Source organism: Belonocnema kinseyi, chromosome 2 (genome assembly GCF_010883055.1).
Source record: "Belonocnema kinseyi isolate 2016_QV_RU_SX_M_011 chromosome 2, B_treatae_v1, whole genome shotgun sequence".
In the NCBI taxonomy this organism is placed as follows: domain Eukaryota; kingdom Metazoa; phylum Arthropoda; class Insecta; order Hymenoptera; family Cynipidae; genus Belonocnema; species Belonocnema kinseyi.
Genome location: NC_046658.1, coordinates 72,986,684 through 73,004,055, shown reverse-complemented (window position 1 = coordinate 73,004,055; position 17,372 = coordinate 72,986,684). Strand labels below are relative to the sequence as shown.

At 30.2% G+C, this 17,372-nt stretch overlaps 2 protein-coding genes across 4 annotated transcripts in view; one reads left to right on the top strand and one right to left on the bottom strand.

The window, feature by feature from the left end:
- Positions 1–96: 96 nt before the first annotated feature.
- Positions 97–3,510, top strand: LOC117166943 (leucine-rich repeat-containing protein 51-like). 3 transcript variants are annotated; one of them, XM_033351417.1, is made up of 3 exons: positions 97–240; positions 2,766–3,249; positions 3,315–3,510. In XM_033351417.1, exons 1-2 carry the CDS (start codon positions 126–128, stop codon positions 3,245–3,247), a joined length of 597 nt encoding a protein of 198 aa, XP_033207308.1. In that variant the 5' UTR covers positions 97–125; the 3' UTR covers positions 3,248–3,249; positions 3,315–3,510. The 3 variants fall into 3 exon arrangements, 2 of the variants coding, with proteins under 2 accessions (XP_033207308.1, XP_033207309.1); XM_033351418.1 differs by having other exon boundaries at positions 3,296–3,510; XR_004466332.1 differs by lacking the exon at positions 3,315–3,510 and having other exon boundaries at positions 125–240; positions 2,764–2,875.
- The window catches only part of LOC117166942 (cyclin-L2), a 17,944-nt gene continuing 3,815 nt past the window's right edge, over positions 3,244–17,372 (bottom strand). The window contains exons 2-4 of the mRNA XM_033351416.1: positions 11,985–12,169; positions 8,591–9,175; positions 3,244–4,059 (exon numbers count right to left, since the gene is read on the bottom strand). Coding sequence (XP_033207307.1) covers positions 3,825–4,059; positions 8,591–9,175; positions 11,985–12,169 — 1,005 coding nt within the window. The 3' untranslated portion in view covers positions 3,244–3,824. The remainder of the gene's footprint in view (positions 4,060–8,590; positions 9,176–11,984; positions 12,170–17,372) is intronic.

Below are 17,372 nucleotides of genomic sequence, written 5' to 3'. Positions count from 1 at the left end.
ACCTCAATAATCTATTGCATTAGGACTTGAATATGAATGCGTTTTTATCTTTATTCATTTGTTTCGACCTATAAAGTCTTTTAAATGACGTTTGACACTAAAAATTGGAAATGAATAGTTTCTGAATGGATAACAAAAAAATCTCAACAAAGAGTTCCCTTTACGGGTGGAGGAATGAAGAAAGGGGAATTAATAGTCCTCCTCTAGATTTTTCTTTTATGAAAGCTACTGCGTTTGATGGTAAAGTATTTAATTTTCCTATGTGCCTATTTTTCGTCTAAAATACTTTTGAATTAATTTTTGAACTCCTTATTTGCAAGAAATTTATTTTCATCCATAATAAAACAGGCAAATTTATAAATTAATAATAATTCTGAATGTCTGCTTTAGTTTTAAACGTGGATAATACTTTTTTCCCATTTTTTTTGCACAACTTTGCTACAGTTTCAATTTTAATAACATTGAAATTTTAAAAATTGAAATAAAAACTTTAAACATTAGTACCATTTTATTTGATCAGATAAAATATGTAATAATTTTCAATTGCAGGTTTTTATAAAGGAAGGATGTTAAATTAATAGCTTTTGCAATTGAACAATTTCTAATTGCGTGAATCCAATGTTCTTAATAGTTGGACATTTTTAACTTGAATAGGTTCCAAATTAAGTAATTTAAAATTCGATTTAAAAAAACATATTTCAATCATGCAGTCTTAATTTTAAAGCCGTAAAAAAATGCAATTTTGTATTAATATTATTAAGAATTGAATAATTTAAAGCTTAAAAGTGTTCAAAATTTAAGAATTTTTTTAACAACTTTCTTCAGAATGTTTATATAAGGAATAAGTTGTATATGAAAAAGCATTAAGTGAACTTCACAAAGAACCACGTATTTAGCTTAATTAATAAAATCCTCATTTGTAAACAAAAGAATCTAACTTTCATCATTTAAATTACTTGTCTCATTCCTTTATGATAAAAATTTAGGAAATTTGAATTAGATTAAAATTAAATTTTAAATCCTATTTAACGTCCAATAATCAACTTAATGTATAGAATTCCTGAAAATAAAACCAAGAATCCAACGACCAAATCTGGTTAACCACCATAAATTGCTCCTATTGTAATTCAAAAAGATCCTCCTTTAAAAAAAACTCTGGACACAAGTAAAAACAGAGGAAAGAAAATGAGAAGTCAACAAGCTAAATCCCCTTACTTCTCTGTTTTTATTCCTTCGTCTTTTTTATTTTTATAGTTATAAAATCACAATAAAAGAACATTTATAATTAATATTCAGAAACGTTTCGGTACTCATACAGCACCATTACCGAGCAAAAAAAATTGAGCAGGCAGGAGCAGCAACGAAACAACAATGCTCTCTCTCTCTTTGATACTTGAAAATTTAAAAAAATCTCACTTTTCTTTCGCTCAACATTTGTTTTAAAAGGAGATCTTTTTATTTAAAAAAGGAGCATTTTATAGTGGTTGTCCAAATTTTATCTACGGATTCTTGGTTTTATTTTAAGGAATTTTATATATTTCCTTTTCATAGACAATAGTAGTACATTTAATCCTTGTCAATTAATAATAATTCAAATGGAAAAGTTTCTGAGTTTAGAATAGAATACAATTTTAAATGATTAATGGAAGAGAACATGTTTCGAATTTGCAAGAATTTCAATTTCCAAAAAATTAGAACATAAATTAACAACATTTCAAAATAGAGGCAAACCTATATCAAATTCAGAAAACTTAAGCGTAACCCTATTTCCATAAAAAACGCTAGGGCTAAAAAGAACCAAAATAACTAGCACGTTAAGATTTTCAAATTTTCAGAAAATCGATTTGTTGTTTTTTTTTTCAATTTCAGTTACCACTTACCATATACCCTTAGAAATAAAGTAGAAACCTTCTTTTACCTCAGGGCGTATCGCCACAATTCCAGATGATCTACTAGAACTAGACCGATTTTATTCAACTTTTTTTTTAATGTTTGGAAAAGACTTGGCTACCGTATAACCATCGGTCATGATTTTCCATTAATATTTAATAACAATTTGACACAGTGAATGTTGAAAAAATACGAAAAACATTACAAAAATTCACCATTTGTTTATTTATTTTATTTATTTCAATGATGATTGAGGGTCATACGATAGCCTCTTATGGAGCCTTTAGGAATCAATTGAGGTTTTGTGTTTAGGATTACCCGAATTTGAGAAATCATGGCGACCGTTTTTTCACATGGCTTCTTCAGTTCGCCCATATCTCGGCCGGATGTTAATAAAAAATAAAAAATAAATTTTTCGCGAGTCAAAACTATGTCCTACAACAAAATAAATTATTGCGAAAATAAAATAAAAATTAATGCAAAAAAACAATTATTGAAAAAAAGGTCCTTGAACATCTACTACCCCCTTAACCCTTAAAGGTCCCCTTACTTTGGTATAACGTTGAGGTCCTCATGGGGTCGTTGAAGACCCCAGCCGTAATTTTTTTTTGCGTAGAAGCTTATCAATATTTTGGCGTGAAATTTTCTTGGGCATTCCCTTAAGTGTCTTGTTATAAGATAATTTTACTTGTTAAATGATTTTTTAATTTTATGACATTGAAAAAAAATCAAAAACTGAAGAACGAACTTCGTAAATTTCAATATAAAGTGTCAGGGCACTAACGGCCCCATGGGGACCTATAAGGGTTAATAGAAGAACACTTGAAACAAAATTTAAAGATAAATTATTATAATGAATTGCTATATTCCAAGAGATCTGGAAAACAAGAATTTACAAGCAACGAGAACCGGCAGAATACCAAAAAAAAATCAGGAAAATCGATACCTAACAAGTTCATTATGGCTGGGTCATAATTCCATAACCTCAACAGCAAAACTTCAAAACTTTGTGAAGAACGCTCTCGTGAGTTCAGAGAATCTGAGTTGGCTGGATCTTTCCTTTAACGCCATTTTCGATATTGGAGATGAAATTGCGGAATTTCCAAATTTAAAAATCCTCTACTTGCATGGAAACAATATTTCGAATATGAACAGTATTTTGAAATTACGAAAACTACCGAAACTTAGAACTTTGACACTTCACGGAAACCCCATCGAGTCATTACCAAATTACAGATCATACATAGTCACTATTTTGCCGAAGCTCCTAAATTTGGATTTCTCTCCCGTAATTTCGGCTGAAAGGAAGAAGGCACTGCCCCCAGGATTCTTTAAAATTATCAACACTTCTGGTTAAATGTACACTAATTTTTATTATATGTAAAAATATCTTACGTTTGTACAGAAGTAAACATTTATTACAGAGACGCAATAAATTTCCCTAAGAACATGACCGCAATCCAGTGCCATCGAATCACGTATTATTATTTACAGTTTACACAATTGTTGCGGTTGAAATCTGCTCAATGTTCATTTAGACACCAGAAGTTTAATCTCGCAGCATTATGAAAATTGTACTCTCGAATTTGTATACAATGAAAAAAATAAAATAAAATAAAAGAATTTCTTGAAAAAAATTCTTAAAACAGAATTTTATCTCTCTTAAAAACAAATGCGAAAAAATGAGTGTAAACTCTTATAAAAAATATATAAATAGAATTAAAGTACGCCACAAAACTCAGCTTTGCACACTTTAATTCTATTTATATTATTGAAATCTACTTAGAATTGGCAAAATTTTAAGAAAATATTCGTTTTATTTTAACTGTTTAAAGAGCGCAGCAGAGTACACGAATTCGACATAACAAACCTGCGATTTGTTCGCTTACCATCAATTATATTTACCTAAAATTCGTTGATTTAAAGTTAATTTCTTAATGTCGCCTATGCTTGTTCCGGGTTTTGCTAGATTTTTCAAAATCCCTGTCTCTCGACCTGCTTCGTGACCTGTATCGGTTGCGAGATTTATGGCTACTCGACCGTCGACGTTGCGATTTCTTGGGCTTGTGTGAACGACTGTGACTTCTTGATCTACTTCGGCTGTGCTTCTTTCGTTTCGAATGCTTCACCACGTCCCTAACTGGTGAGGGGCTCGTCGACTTAGACCTCCTGAAATCACAGAAAACAACAAACTCTATAGGCGTTCAATAAATAATTTATAGCATGAGATTCAAAGTTTTAACCATTAAGTTCAAAATCTGAATTGAAAGTCACCACTCAAGACTTAGAAAGAACTTTCTGGTCATTTTCCGGTTTTCAAACACAAGAAATCTCAAAATTAAAATTTTTTTAAAAAATTGACATTGATTTCTTAATTTTAAACGTTTCTTTTTTGTAGCTTTTCTCCAAATTCAATCTTTTTTATTTTCCCAAATATAATTTGAAAAGAATGATTGATTTTTCCCTTCCAAACTATCCTAGGCTCAAAATGAGATGGAAGGAATTAATGCAAAATCCTGTTAAATAAAACAAGAATCCAACGACCAAATTTGGACCACAACGAATAAACAAAAACCAAAAATCCTATTGTAATCTGAAAAAAAAGCAAATAAAATTTTCGGACAAAAATAAAAAAGAGGAAAGAAAAATGAGAGGACAGCCAACCACATCCCCTTCCTTCTCTTTTTCTTTCTTTCGTCCTCTTTATTTTTATTATCATCAAATTACAATAAAATAAAAAACATAAATAAATAAATTTGCATTACAAACGTTTCGGTACTCGTACAGTACCCTTATCAAGACAAGAAAAATTTAAGTGGTAGAAATTGACAGCACCCACGAACAGGTACTCTCCCTTTGATACCTGAGAATCGAATAAGGGTCAGTAGGCCAATCTGTTGTAAACACAATATAAATATATGTCACAATTACATCAGAAATAGAGATAGTAAAAGAAAAACAGAACTCATGAAAAAGCCACGTTAAAGGTAATTAATCACATTAGCATAACTTTTGTTCAGTCCATCCAAATCGGTTCTTAAATTAATAGATAACTTTTTTTGTTTTTTAATATAAAGCATTTCCATGAATTCTCTCTTTCTCTCATTACTTTCACTATGCAAAATTTGAACATTATCCCAGTCAAACTCATGGTCAACATCAACAAATGACTTTGTATGTCTGGCAAGAACACTCATAACAGCGTCCTAAACGAACATCACTTTTGTGCTCCACAATCCTAGTATTACGAAGTCTGCCAGTCTGTCCCAAGTATTTCATCTTACAGATCGGAAAATAGTATGAATTAAAATTTTTTTTAACATAAGTTCAATAGTTTTAGAAATTTGATCAAAAAATGAAAGAACAAAAGTATTAAAAGAAACGGTATTCATTTAACTCTTTCTGATTAAAGATCCTGTAGATAATTTTGAAAAGGGTGGTGTTGTCTATAAGAAAAGAAGACGAAAGAAAGAAAAAGAGAAGGAAGGGGATGTGGTTGGCTGTCTTCTCATTTTTCTTTCCTCTTTTTTATTTTCAGATTACAATAGGATTTTTGGTTTTTGTTTATTCGTTGTGGTCCAAATTTGGTCGTTGGATTCTTGTTTTATTTAAAAGGATTTTGGATCAATTTGATTATTGGACGTCAAACGGGATTTTTAATTTGGATTTTGGTCTAATTTAAATATCTTAAATTTTGGAAGGAATTAGTTGTCGTAAAAGCACAGGTACCATGCGCGCACAGTGGGCTGGATCGAGAATTTACTGTTCATAATCAACTACAACCGAAAATTTTTCACCGTTTTCTAGGTTTGTTTTTTTAAACATGCTCAACATTAAATGCTTTCGAATATCACTCAACAACATTTGTTAATGTCATTCTGTGAACTTATTTATTTTTTGTTTTAATCGAACATCAAAACTAGTCATTTTAACAATATTTTTTTCCTCTTTAACAAAAAAGTCAAATGAAATTGTTATGAAACAGAAGGAAAGTATATGTACTTCATGAACATAAATACTCAACTTAGGATTCAACCCAATTGCTATACAAAAATCGTAAAAAATAACCATAAATTAAAAATTACTATTGTCATGAAAAAGTTAATAAACAAATGTTAATTTTTATGATTTTGTAGATCTCAAGAGTTTTTTATCCAATTACTTTAAAATCAATTCAAAATTATTATAAGTAGACGCACAAAAATGTAAAAGTTTAATATTGCTATTTTTAATACCAATTTTATCATCAAATTATTAAATATATAATTTTAATTTACTTTAGGTTTTTTATTCAGAGAAAAAAATTGAGGTAAAATGTCTAATTTTTACGTTCTATTTGCAAATCTAAAAAAAAATCAGCTCAGAATCTGGATGGCCACTTGTTTCATATTTTCGCCTCATATTTTTCTTTGCAAAAATCACAGTTTTTTTTTACATATGATCCATTGTGAATGTCGAGGAGCATCAAGAAACCTTTTTGCAAGAAATCTATTTACTTTGAATCATAATAAGTGGGATAAGGACATTTTTGAGGCAAATAATGGAAAATACGAAAATTGGACAGTTTTATTAAAAAGGAGTTGAACTGTATCATTTCTGATTTAAAGCATTCAAAATGAAACCATTTTTTACTTAGAATGATAGAATCTCGAAATTCAATGATTTCACATTAAAATGTTGAAAAAAGTATAATTTCTAAACGTTAGAAATCGAATATTTTCAGATGGTAATTTTGTAAATTGGATGATTTTAAATTATAAATTTAACATTAAAACTAATAAAACACATTTATCTGAAATCAAAAAATATATAGAAATATCATTAAAAAAACGTTCGAAATAAATAGTCATTTTAAGTGAACTTTTTTTTTAATCATTTAAAATTGCAATTATTTTAAGTACATTTAAATCGTTAAAAATTAATAATTTTTAAACTGTTAATGATGCTTTTCAGAATTCCACCAATTCAATTTTAATCGCTAAATTAAAACTTATGAATTGGATAACTTGAAAATTTAGCGTTCAACATGAAAATTCAGAACATTAAATATTTAAATATAAAAAATGATTCAATTAAGATATTATTATTCACTCTTGGAATTTTCTAATCAAATATTTTTCAATTTGAAATTATTGTTTTGATAAAATCTTCAACTGAAAATCGGGCAATTGCATTACAAATTTGAACAAAGAATACAAAAAAAGCTTGCTATAATATGATCCCAATATTTGAAATTACACAGTTTTAAGCTTTTCAATTCAAAATCGTTTTATATTTACATTCAAAATTATGAAATTTAAAACTGACTACCACGGCTTTTAATATACACCTTTGAAAAATTGAACAGTTAAATTGCCTCACATTTTTAAAATTTGAATTTGAAACTAAAACATTGTGAAATTTGAAATCTCCAAAAGTTAATAAATTTCAAAACAAAACTTTTCAAATTTATATTTTTGAAGCAAAAAAACACTTTAATTGCAAGGCATCAAAAGTTAAATTGTTTTAGAATTTTGCATTTAAAAGAATAATTTTACATGAAAATTATAGAAATTTAAAAGACGATATTGAGTTTTTTAAAATTATTTTCAGAACATCCGAGAATATTATCCCAGAATTCTGAGATTACAATTTTACAGGTAGCGAGTCTTCGAGGCGCGTTTTCGATTCCTAAAGAGCATCCACAGATATCCTGAAGTTTATAATTAACCCTCAAATACAATCGCTGATAACAATGGCAGTTGAAGCAACTATAACTTTTACAAAAAAACTTTTTTCCACAAAAAGAAAAACTTGCTCCCGGGATATGGTGAATATAAACGATAATAAGAAAGGTTTCATACAAAACAAATTATTCTGTTTTGAGAAAGTCCCAATTTTGTGTGACGGTATGGCACTGAGATACGGTTATTCAGCGAATGAACAAAAAAATGAAAATTCTATTTTTCAAATCAATAATTATTTCAAAAAATATCTTGAAAGGGAAAAAATATTACTACGCTAAAACTTGAATTAAATTTTAAGTTACTTTTTTGTATCACAGTATTAAAAAATGAGTTTTATACTACCAACCTTCAATTAGGATAATGAAACTAAACGTTAAAAATAAATAATGTTTAAATTGTACAACACGGATTTAAAAATTGCATGATTTTAATCTATCTGCAAAATTAACAACCTGAAAATCAACGATAAATCATGGCCATGCAGTGGGAACAACTTCATGTTGCTTTAAGAAAGTGGGAAGTCAATTTCATAAGATGTTAAACTGACGTATGCTGAATAAACTGTTACATTGACATTACAGACAAAGTTTCGAGAAAAAAAACACGCGATAAGTGAGCGGAAACATAGGATCTGCAATTTGGACAAAATTAATCAATCATAAATGATTACATACATTTTTATCATTATAGGCTGTGTTTAGGCGTCTTTTTCAGCGCGACTATAAGGAAAGAAATTTCAAGAGATTAGTTTACGGAAGCGTATGATTTTGGAGCTACAATTTTCACGTGCTTTAAAGTCTCGGACCAAAATACCAAATTAATCTGAAGTTTGATAACCAAAGAAAAGTAAATAAATTCAATCGTTGGATTTTGGTTTTTTTTGCTTAAAAGATAACTTTGTTCTAGTGAACCTTAGCACTGATTGTGAGTTACTGCGAAGAAAAAAAATTTGTTGTAGTTATAATTGTACAGACCTAGGCGATTTCGTCCTTTCAGGAATGGCGTGCGACCCGCTTCGACTAATAAATCCTCCCCAAGCGTTGTGATGTTTGGGAAGTGGAGGACTAGGCGTGTGTCCATCAACTTCAGTTCCTCTGGCTTTCGATCGAGCTTCTTCGTACTGTCGTCGAAGTTCCTCAACTTTCTTCTCTAGATGTTCAGACTTGATGCGAGGTCGAACGTAAAGTCTCATAATACGTCGACAGACATCCCTTATGTCACTCTCTTTCACTTTGAAGAGAGAAAACCAGGCAGGCGACGAGGGCAGCGGCAGCTGGAGTTGTCGAGCCGCCAAGTAAATGCAGGCACACGCTACAGTTTCCGGATGATGCCTGAGGAAAACATCTGAACGCAATGAATCGTTCATGTAATTCCAACTTTGCTGCATCAATCCTTTATTTTTTTCATAACCTAGGACTTGGAGATACATGACAATAATCTTGTGCGGATGTTTTACATGGACACAAAATCCGAGCTCCTTTAGCACTCGTCTTTCCGATTTGATTACCTGGTTCTTCAAAGCGACGTAGTTTTGATCAAGAATGACTGGTGTTATAGGTCTGCAAATAATTCAAAATTTAAATGATTATTACTTCTTTTCATCCCTTGACTCCGAAGACAGGCCTCTCAGTCCCTATGCGATAAAATATAGGGCCCAAAAGGTACTTTTTGTAACGACCATAGGGTACTTTCTCGCGCAGAAAGGGTAACTAATTCAGGATAAATTCAGAAAATTTCGGAAAAATTGAATTTCAATTCAAAATAATTCAAATTAATTGGAAAAATGTTAAAAAATCAAAAAATTCCAATGATTTCCGTAAAACTGGATTGAATTTAGAGCAATTTAAGATAAAAAGAGAAGAATTCAATGAAATGCATAAAAACTTAAGGTGAATTTAAAAAAATCAAATAAATAAAAAATAATTTGAAAAAACTTAATTTAATTCAGTAACTTTGGAATAAGCTTAGAAAAATGCAAGGAAAGTCAAAATGCCTAAGGATTTAAGTTGAGGGTATTAGATTTTAGGAGCTATTAAATACACTTTTCAAAATTCAAAAAAATTCACTGAATGAATTAGAATTGAGTGAATTTAGAAGCATTTAAGTAAATTAACAAAATTCAAGAGAATTCCAAAGAATTAAAAATAATTCAGGGTATATTCCAAAAAATTTGCAAACCTCTTTAAATCTTTAAAATCCTACTAATTTATAACACAAGAAGTGACTAATGATTACAATATAATTCAAGATAAATTCAAAAGAATTCAGATGAATTCCAACGATTTTAGGAATAGAAAAAATGTTATTGAGTACAATAAATTTTGAGTGAATTTAAAGAGATTTGAAAGAAATGAGAAGAATTAGATGAAATTCATTTTTAAAAAATCAACTTGAATTTAAAAAGCATTTAGGTGAATTGAATACAATTAAAAAACATGGAAATATTAATTGAATTGAGTAGAATTAAGTGAATTTAGAAGAATTCAAATTGTTTAAATCTCTTGAAAATGCCTTGGAATCTCTTTAAATGCCCTAAAACATTTCAGCCTTCAAACTACTTAAATAAACTAAAAGATTCTAGGAATCTTTTAAAATTTCCTAAAATATTTCGAATCCTTTGATATTCTTTCAAATCCCTTGAAAGCGCCTGAGAATCTTTTACAATACCCTCAAGTATGTCAAATCCTTTTGAATCTCATTAAATTACTGAACTCAATAAAAAATTCTTTGTAATCTTTTAAAATAATCCAAATTATTTAAAATCCTTTAAACTTTTTTGCAAATTTGTAAAGCTCTTGAAACTGCCAAGGAATTAAAAAAAATCCGTTAAAATATTTCAAATCCTTTAATCATTTTATCAATTGATCCTCAGGATCAATTAAAATGAAACTTTAAATTTTTTATTAAATCCATCGAATTAAGTAGAAAAGAGCAAATTTATAGAAATTCAAGTGAATTAAAAAAACGTCCTGTGAATTCATGAAATTCAAGAAAGTTCAGGGTGAGTTCCAAATCTTTTAAAATCTTTAAACCCCTACCAAATACCTATCTTCTCATGAATTAATTCTTTAAAATTCACTAAAATATTACAAAATTCAATGATATTTTCTGAAATCATGTAAAATGTATTTTAAAAATACAGTGTGAGTTTTAAAATCCCTTGAAATCCTCGGAAATCTTATAAAATAACGTGATATCTTTTAAAATATTTTAAAATATCATACGTCCTGTAAAATCGTTCCATATCTTCAGCAATTTCAGAAAATTCTTTATCCAATAATATTTCAAAAGCTTTAAAATCACTTCAAATTAATAAAATTAATTAAAAAATCCGTAGAATCTTTTTAAATCCCCTAAAATACCTCAAATTATAAGCTCCTGAAAATGGCTTAGAAGTTTTAAAAATACCTTAAAATCTTAAAAATTCCTTAAAATTATTGAAATCTAATAAAAATTTCTCGGAACCTTTATAGAAACCCTGAAATATTTCTAAGAATGCAACATAATTCAAAAGTACGTATAGACCTGAAATTAATAGTGATTAACCCACAAACTAATGCGCTCTTTTCATTTGAAAAAGTGCCTGTGTGGCAGCCCTTATCTTTTTAAGTTACTTCTCACAGAAATTCTCTGATTGTCGTTTTTTTTTCAAACTGCCTGACTCAAATAGGGTACTTAGTGACCTTAACTGAACATACGGTACAATAAGGAAAATAGGGACCGGCCTGTGAGGTCTGCGAAGATCTAAAATTTGAGAAAGAATTGTGCTTCTAATATAATACATATATACAGTTGAAACCTCTCCAAAACGGTCCCTCCCGGTGAAAGACTTTCTGTTCGCTTAGGAGAGGTACAGTAATATATTTATATGTACATACATAGTTACATGCATACATACTGTGTACATGTAATATTATTATTAATTATTAAGTAATGATTAATTCAATAAATAATTACAAAGAATTATTAATAAATTCCTAAATAAAAAAATGAACAAATAAAATGGACGAAAAATGAAATAAACAAGCAATATAAATGAGGAAATAAAATAAATAAAATTCATATCTTGGCAATCAACAACAGAGACCTTAAGTGTTTGTCAGGTCCAGTGACGATACAATTACGTTTATCCATACTCCTATATCTACCATCAAGCTAATGAGTCTTGTAAAATGTCCGTTTCGTAGAGGTAAATTCATATCCCGGGGAGGCAATAAAAGTGTCTGTGTCTATTATAAAGTGTCCGTTAGAGGAAGGTAAGTTAAAAGGGTATTTCCTATTGCTTGGGCCGCAGAATCATGTGAAGTGTTTGTAAACAGAGATGTCCGCTCTGGAGGTGTCCGTAAGTAGGGGTTTCACTGTACTTACTTTTGACTCGAGACTTGTTTGATGTGGTTGAAGACGTTAATAACGTCTCGTATCCTCCTGGGTGCTTCTTCGATTTTACTAGCTAGACAAACGCAACCCATAGCTGTGATTTCCATATTATGTCTCACCAGAGATTTGCTGTAGTAGAACCGTTGAAATATCACCTGTCCCGTTGCCATTGCGACCTGGAATAACAAGGAGCAACAGGTTTAACGATAAAATCTTACGCATTACAAATGTGCGATGATCTCTCCAATAAGATGTCGAGAAATGTATACTGGCGATCGATAACTAGTCTGTTGGCTTTGTCGGTTGTTGTAAATGGTTCACACTTTGCCCACTCAGGTGCTTGCCGGTAGAGCTTTCACTCATCGTCTTGCTTCATCAACAACCGAAGCAAGATTGTTTAGCAAGTAGCACTGAGCCCTACGAAAGGATCAATTTTTTTCACTAGAAACTCAGTATAGCAATCATATTTTCTCTACATATACTGATTTCAAGTACATACATTCAGAGTGTGGATTCATCCAGTTCTTTTCGATGATGCATTTTCACAGGGTGAAGAATTTCGATTTTCACTTCAAGTCTGCTCCTTTTGTTGCATTTATAAGTATTGTAAACTCCACTTACCTTCTATGCCTATAACAGTTCAAATAGTTGAACATATTCCGTTTAATAACCCTTACATGTTTCAAAAAACAGTACTTTACTAAACAAAAACTGCCATTTTTGAAAACAAGAAAGTTAAACGTTAGAGATTCATGGACATTCGAAGTATTAAGTTAATGTTTAAGATTCGCTTGAAATTGTATTTTTATTATTTCTAAACATTTGGAAGATCAGTGGAAGAATCATTTTAAGGAGGGAGAGATGAATTTCAAGGACAATAATAGATTACTAGATTACGATAATAGGCGATGTTCCTCAAGGAATTTTTGGAGACAAAGGTCAAAATAATCGATTTTGAGGTTTCGTTGAAAAATCATGCTCTATCGCGTGACATTACACCCATGTCTCAGAAATAGGATAATTTTATATTTTAACGTCAAAAATCAAACTTATATGAGTTTCTCTCGAAAAGCGGGATTTCGAAGTACTAAGTTCAAAAGTGTCCCGGAAACTCGATTGCCAACCTTGACGGTTCTTGCTGTGCTTAAAATGTCGGAAATTTATCAAGATACATACGTAACTCCATATCAACATAGTGGGCTCTTTCCTTATGGAACATCATATATTTGTTTACCTTTTACACAACATAATTTCAAAATGTGAAGAATAGTATATTACGTATACAGGGCGGAAAGAAGGCAATTTTGACGAGCGTGCAGTTAGGCGCATAACTGGAGCGAGGGTGGAATTCAAATTTCATATGAGTCAATGTCGCCTTCCGCCCGTGATACACACGTTACTTTTCATCCCTGTTTGAATTTTTTTCCTTTCCTTCTGCTCTATAGACATGAGAAAGCCATCTTATTCGAAGTGGGTTTAGATACAAAAATGTTATAAAGATGCAATTTTGATTTACGGAGAACAAATAAAATTTGATATTGATGCTTAGAAAACTCAAATATACTTTTTTCAACATAAGAATTATGTTGTAAGATACATGAAACCAATAACACATAATGCGTATTTAAAGAGATCATCTCATCCATCTCCCCTCTCCTTCAATTGTCAAATCAAACGAAATAAGTGTTACAATTTAAGTAAATAAAAAGTTTGATACAAGTATTGAAGAATATACTTGAGGCGTTACAACCTTCTGTAGCACCTTAATGAATTCAAACATTTGAATTTTAAACACTGTATCATAAGGCCTCAAATACTAAAATCGGAGCTCTATTCGTAGTATAGATGCTTCAAATAGCTTTAAATCGAATCTTAAAGATCAAAATTTAAACATAGTTACTACAATTTAACCCTTTAGCGTCCGGGTTCTTAAGTACAAAATGAAAATATGTTAATTGTTAATGAATCCTCGTAAAAAAAGGTTACCTTGAAAACTAGCATTTTCTATATTCCTGGTAGTTTCCAGAGGAACTGAGTACAGGCCGTAGTTCCTGCACTATTCAAATTTATTGCAATTTTAATATACATGGTATATTCGCTGACAAACATACCGGTATTAAACGAAATAAAATATAAAATACGAAGCATGTATAAATTCAATATGGAAGTATATTAATTTTATAGGCATCTAGCATATTCAATATATTTTCTACATACAGCACATGTGATGTTCTTTTTAACAATGGATAACATCAAAACTGGAGGAAATACGGTTTGTATCCCTAACTTTTTACAAAAATAGAGTACCCTTGTTACTCGAATAAATACAGAATGAAAAACCAAATTAAAAAAGAATAGATATTATTAACATTACTAATTAAAACTTGAATATTTTGTTTGCTTTATCGAAGTATGCATTATTAAATAAAAAATATGTAGCTAGATTAAAAATAAAAATGAAGGAATTATATTTCAATTGTAAGAATGTCTATCTACGTAAATATACATATTGCAGAGAAAAAGAAAGTGATCGAAAAAATATACGCACCGAATGAATTTTCATGTACATTCACTCTGTGAAACCCCAGTCGAATTGGCGATGCACATCTCGCGTCTTCTTGTTAGTAAAAATAACTTAGCTTCGAGGAAACAAAAGTTTTTAAAACATAAAAAATGACAGAAACTTAGATTTTAAAGGAAATATTTTTATTTTTTGAGTATTAAGTTTTATTATTACTTGAAAATTCAGCTAAACGAAACATAGTAATAAGCTTTTTAAATCTTAAATTGGCCTCAATTTTTTATTTTTCAATATTTTGGATTTTTACAATTATCAAGTAGTTTTCCGAAGCCAGACAGATTGTTTTTACAGCGCTTCAAAGTATTTATTTAAAAAATGTAAAAATGAGCCTTTTAAATTTCATTTGTTAATTTTGGATTTTTAAATTTATCAGGGAATTCCTGAAGCCAGACATTTCCCCCCTCAAAGCTTTCAAATATTACGTTAAAAACAGGAAAAATGTGTTTTTTGATATTTTAATTAACCGCCATTTTACATTTTTTCAAAATTTTGAATTTTGAAATCATGCATTTGCTTGAGAATAATTTATTAAATTTTCCATAAATTTTGGAAACACCTTATTAATAACTTGAGAAACTAAGTTTTTTGAGCCCATTTTGTGGTTTTTTAAAATTTGAGTATTTGGCTATGAAGATGTTTTAAGTACCCTATACAAATTTTTATCCACGGGGGTGGAATAAGTCTCTCATGCAAATGCCATGGGAAATGTCAAGGCCCACGTTTGGTGGACAAACATTAATCAATTTGGCTAGGTACTTTTTTAGGCATACTCTAACAAATTTCCCAAGTGGGAGTAAACGAATTTAAAAAAAGGCCATCCAAACGAATAAAGGAGAAGAGCCGTGCTATTGATAGGGGGGTAATATATCCTGTCCTTTTCTAAACAACAAAGTTCTTATTTCCCCTATATTCAGTGAAATACGTAGATTTTTTAAAATTTGAATTAAAATCAATTTATTTTTCCCTACAAAATGTAAATTAACATAAAGAGATATTCTTAGAGTTTGAATATAATTCCTTCATTTGTATTTTTAATCTAGTTATGCGTCATTCAATATCAGATTTACAACTAAAAAATCTATTGGAGCGAAAAATTTTCTCTCGCATTCTTTAAAGTAAAATAATCGACACGTATTTTTTTTTGTGCCAATATGTCATTTTTTGTTTTCATGCTATGATTTTAAACATTTTTAAAGTATATAGAATGCAACATTTTTTCATCAATAATAAATCGAAAACTATTCATTTTGAGAAAAAATTCTCGTCGTTATTAAAGTTCGTATTTCGTATAAGCTTAATGAAAGATGTAAATAATGCATTGTTTTGGTTATATCACCGTTCTTAGTCTTTTTCGGTCTGCGATGATTTACAATTGGATTGAAAAGTATGTGTTTCAATTTCAGAGTGGATCATGTACAGGGTGGGCCATTTAACCCTTAAACGGCCAAAACGCCACTACCGCTACACTGCTTTTCAATGGCTAATAACTAAGACTATTCGACACTAGAAAAAATTGAGACACATATATTTTTATTGCTTAACATCTCTTTCCGACGGTGCCAATGAAATTCCTCAAAAAATTGATTTATTATCCCAAAATGCAGTTTAAACAAACAAAAACGTGATTTATCGTGCCTATTTTTTTTTTGTGAACCATTTTCCAAAGCTTTTCGAGTCTGTAATTAACCTGGAATCTTACTAACCGGTGGAATAAATGTCTAAACTTTGAGAATCCATAGTTCAAAGATCGATTTTTCGTTTTAGTATTTTCAAAATGGCATCTTAATGGCAAAATTTTTGTGAAAACATTCATGAATTTTTTTACAATAAACGATGCGCTCTTCGGAAAAATCATCAAGAATAAAAAGTTCTTATAATCAGCCAAGGAATACGCCTGAATTTTTTCGAAGCGTTTTGAGCAAAATTTTGGATTTTGCATATGAACAACTTTTGCAAAATTCAAAATTTTGCTCAAAACGCTTCGAAAAAATTCAGGCGTATTCCTCCGCTGATTAAAAGAACTTTTTATTCTTGACAAATTTTCCGAAAAGCGCATAGTTTTTCAATAAAAAATTTCCAACGACTCCGTAACCTTTATTGCACTCTGACATCAAACCACACCCTCACCGCATTGTCGTCCTGGGAATTTTCGAGTACACCCAGCAAAAAAAAATGCCAAAGCGTAAAGCCTCAAAACATCAAACCACACCTTCACCACATTGTCATCCTGGGAATTTTCGAGTACACCCAGCAAAAAAAAATGCCAAAGCGTAAAGCCTCAAAAATTGCAACAAACTCCGAATCGGAATGGGATTTCGATGAAAATGATGAACGTATCATCATACCTAATCCAGATTACTCTGGTTCTGATGAAGATGATTCATCAGATGACGAGTATTCGGGATCGGAATTTCCCAGACTGAATGTATCATATAGATCTGTTTTCCATAACTACACAGCATCTCAAAAACAATTGGAACCAAATCACGTTTTTTCATGGAGTAACGAAGAAAAAGTTTGCCCTGAAAATCTAGATGATCAAGTTTTTCTGTCTGATAATGTACGGAAAAAAATATTATCTATGTCACCTGTGGAGTTATTTGAATGCTTTTTCTCCAGAGAAATAAAAAACTATATCATAGAAGCTAGCCAACAAAATGGCCGAGGAATATGCCTGAATTTTTTCGGAGGTTTTGAGCAAAATTTTGAATTTTGCAAAAATTGTTCATATGCAAAATCCAAAATTTTGCTCAAAACGCTTCGAAAAAAATTCAGGCGTATTCCTTGGCTGATTACAA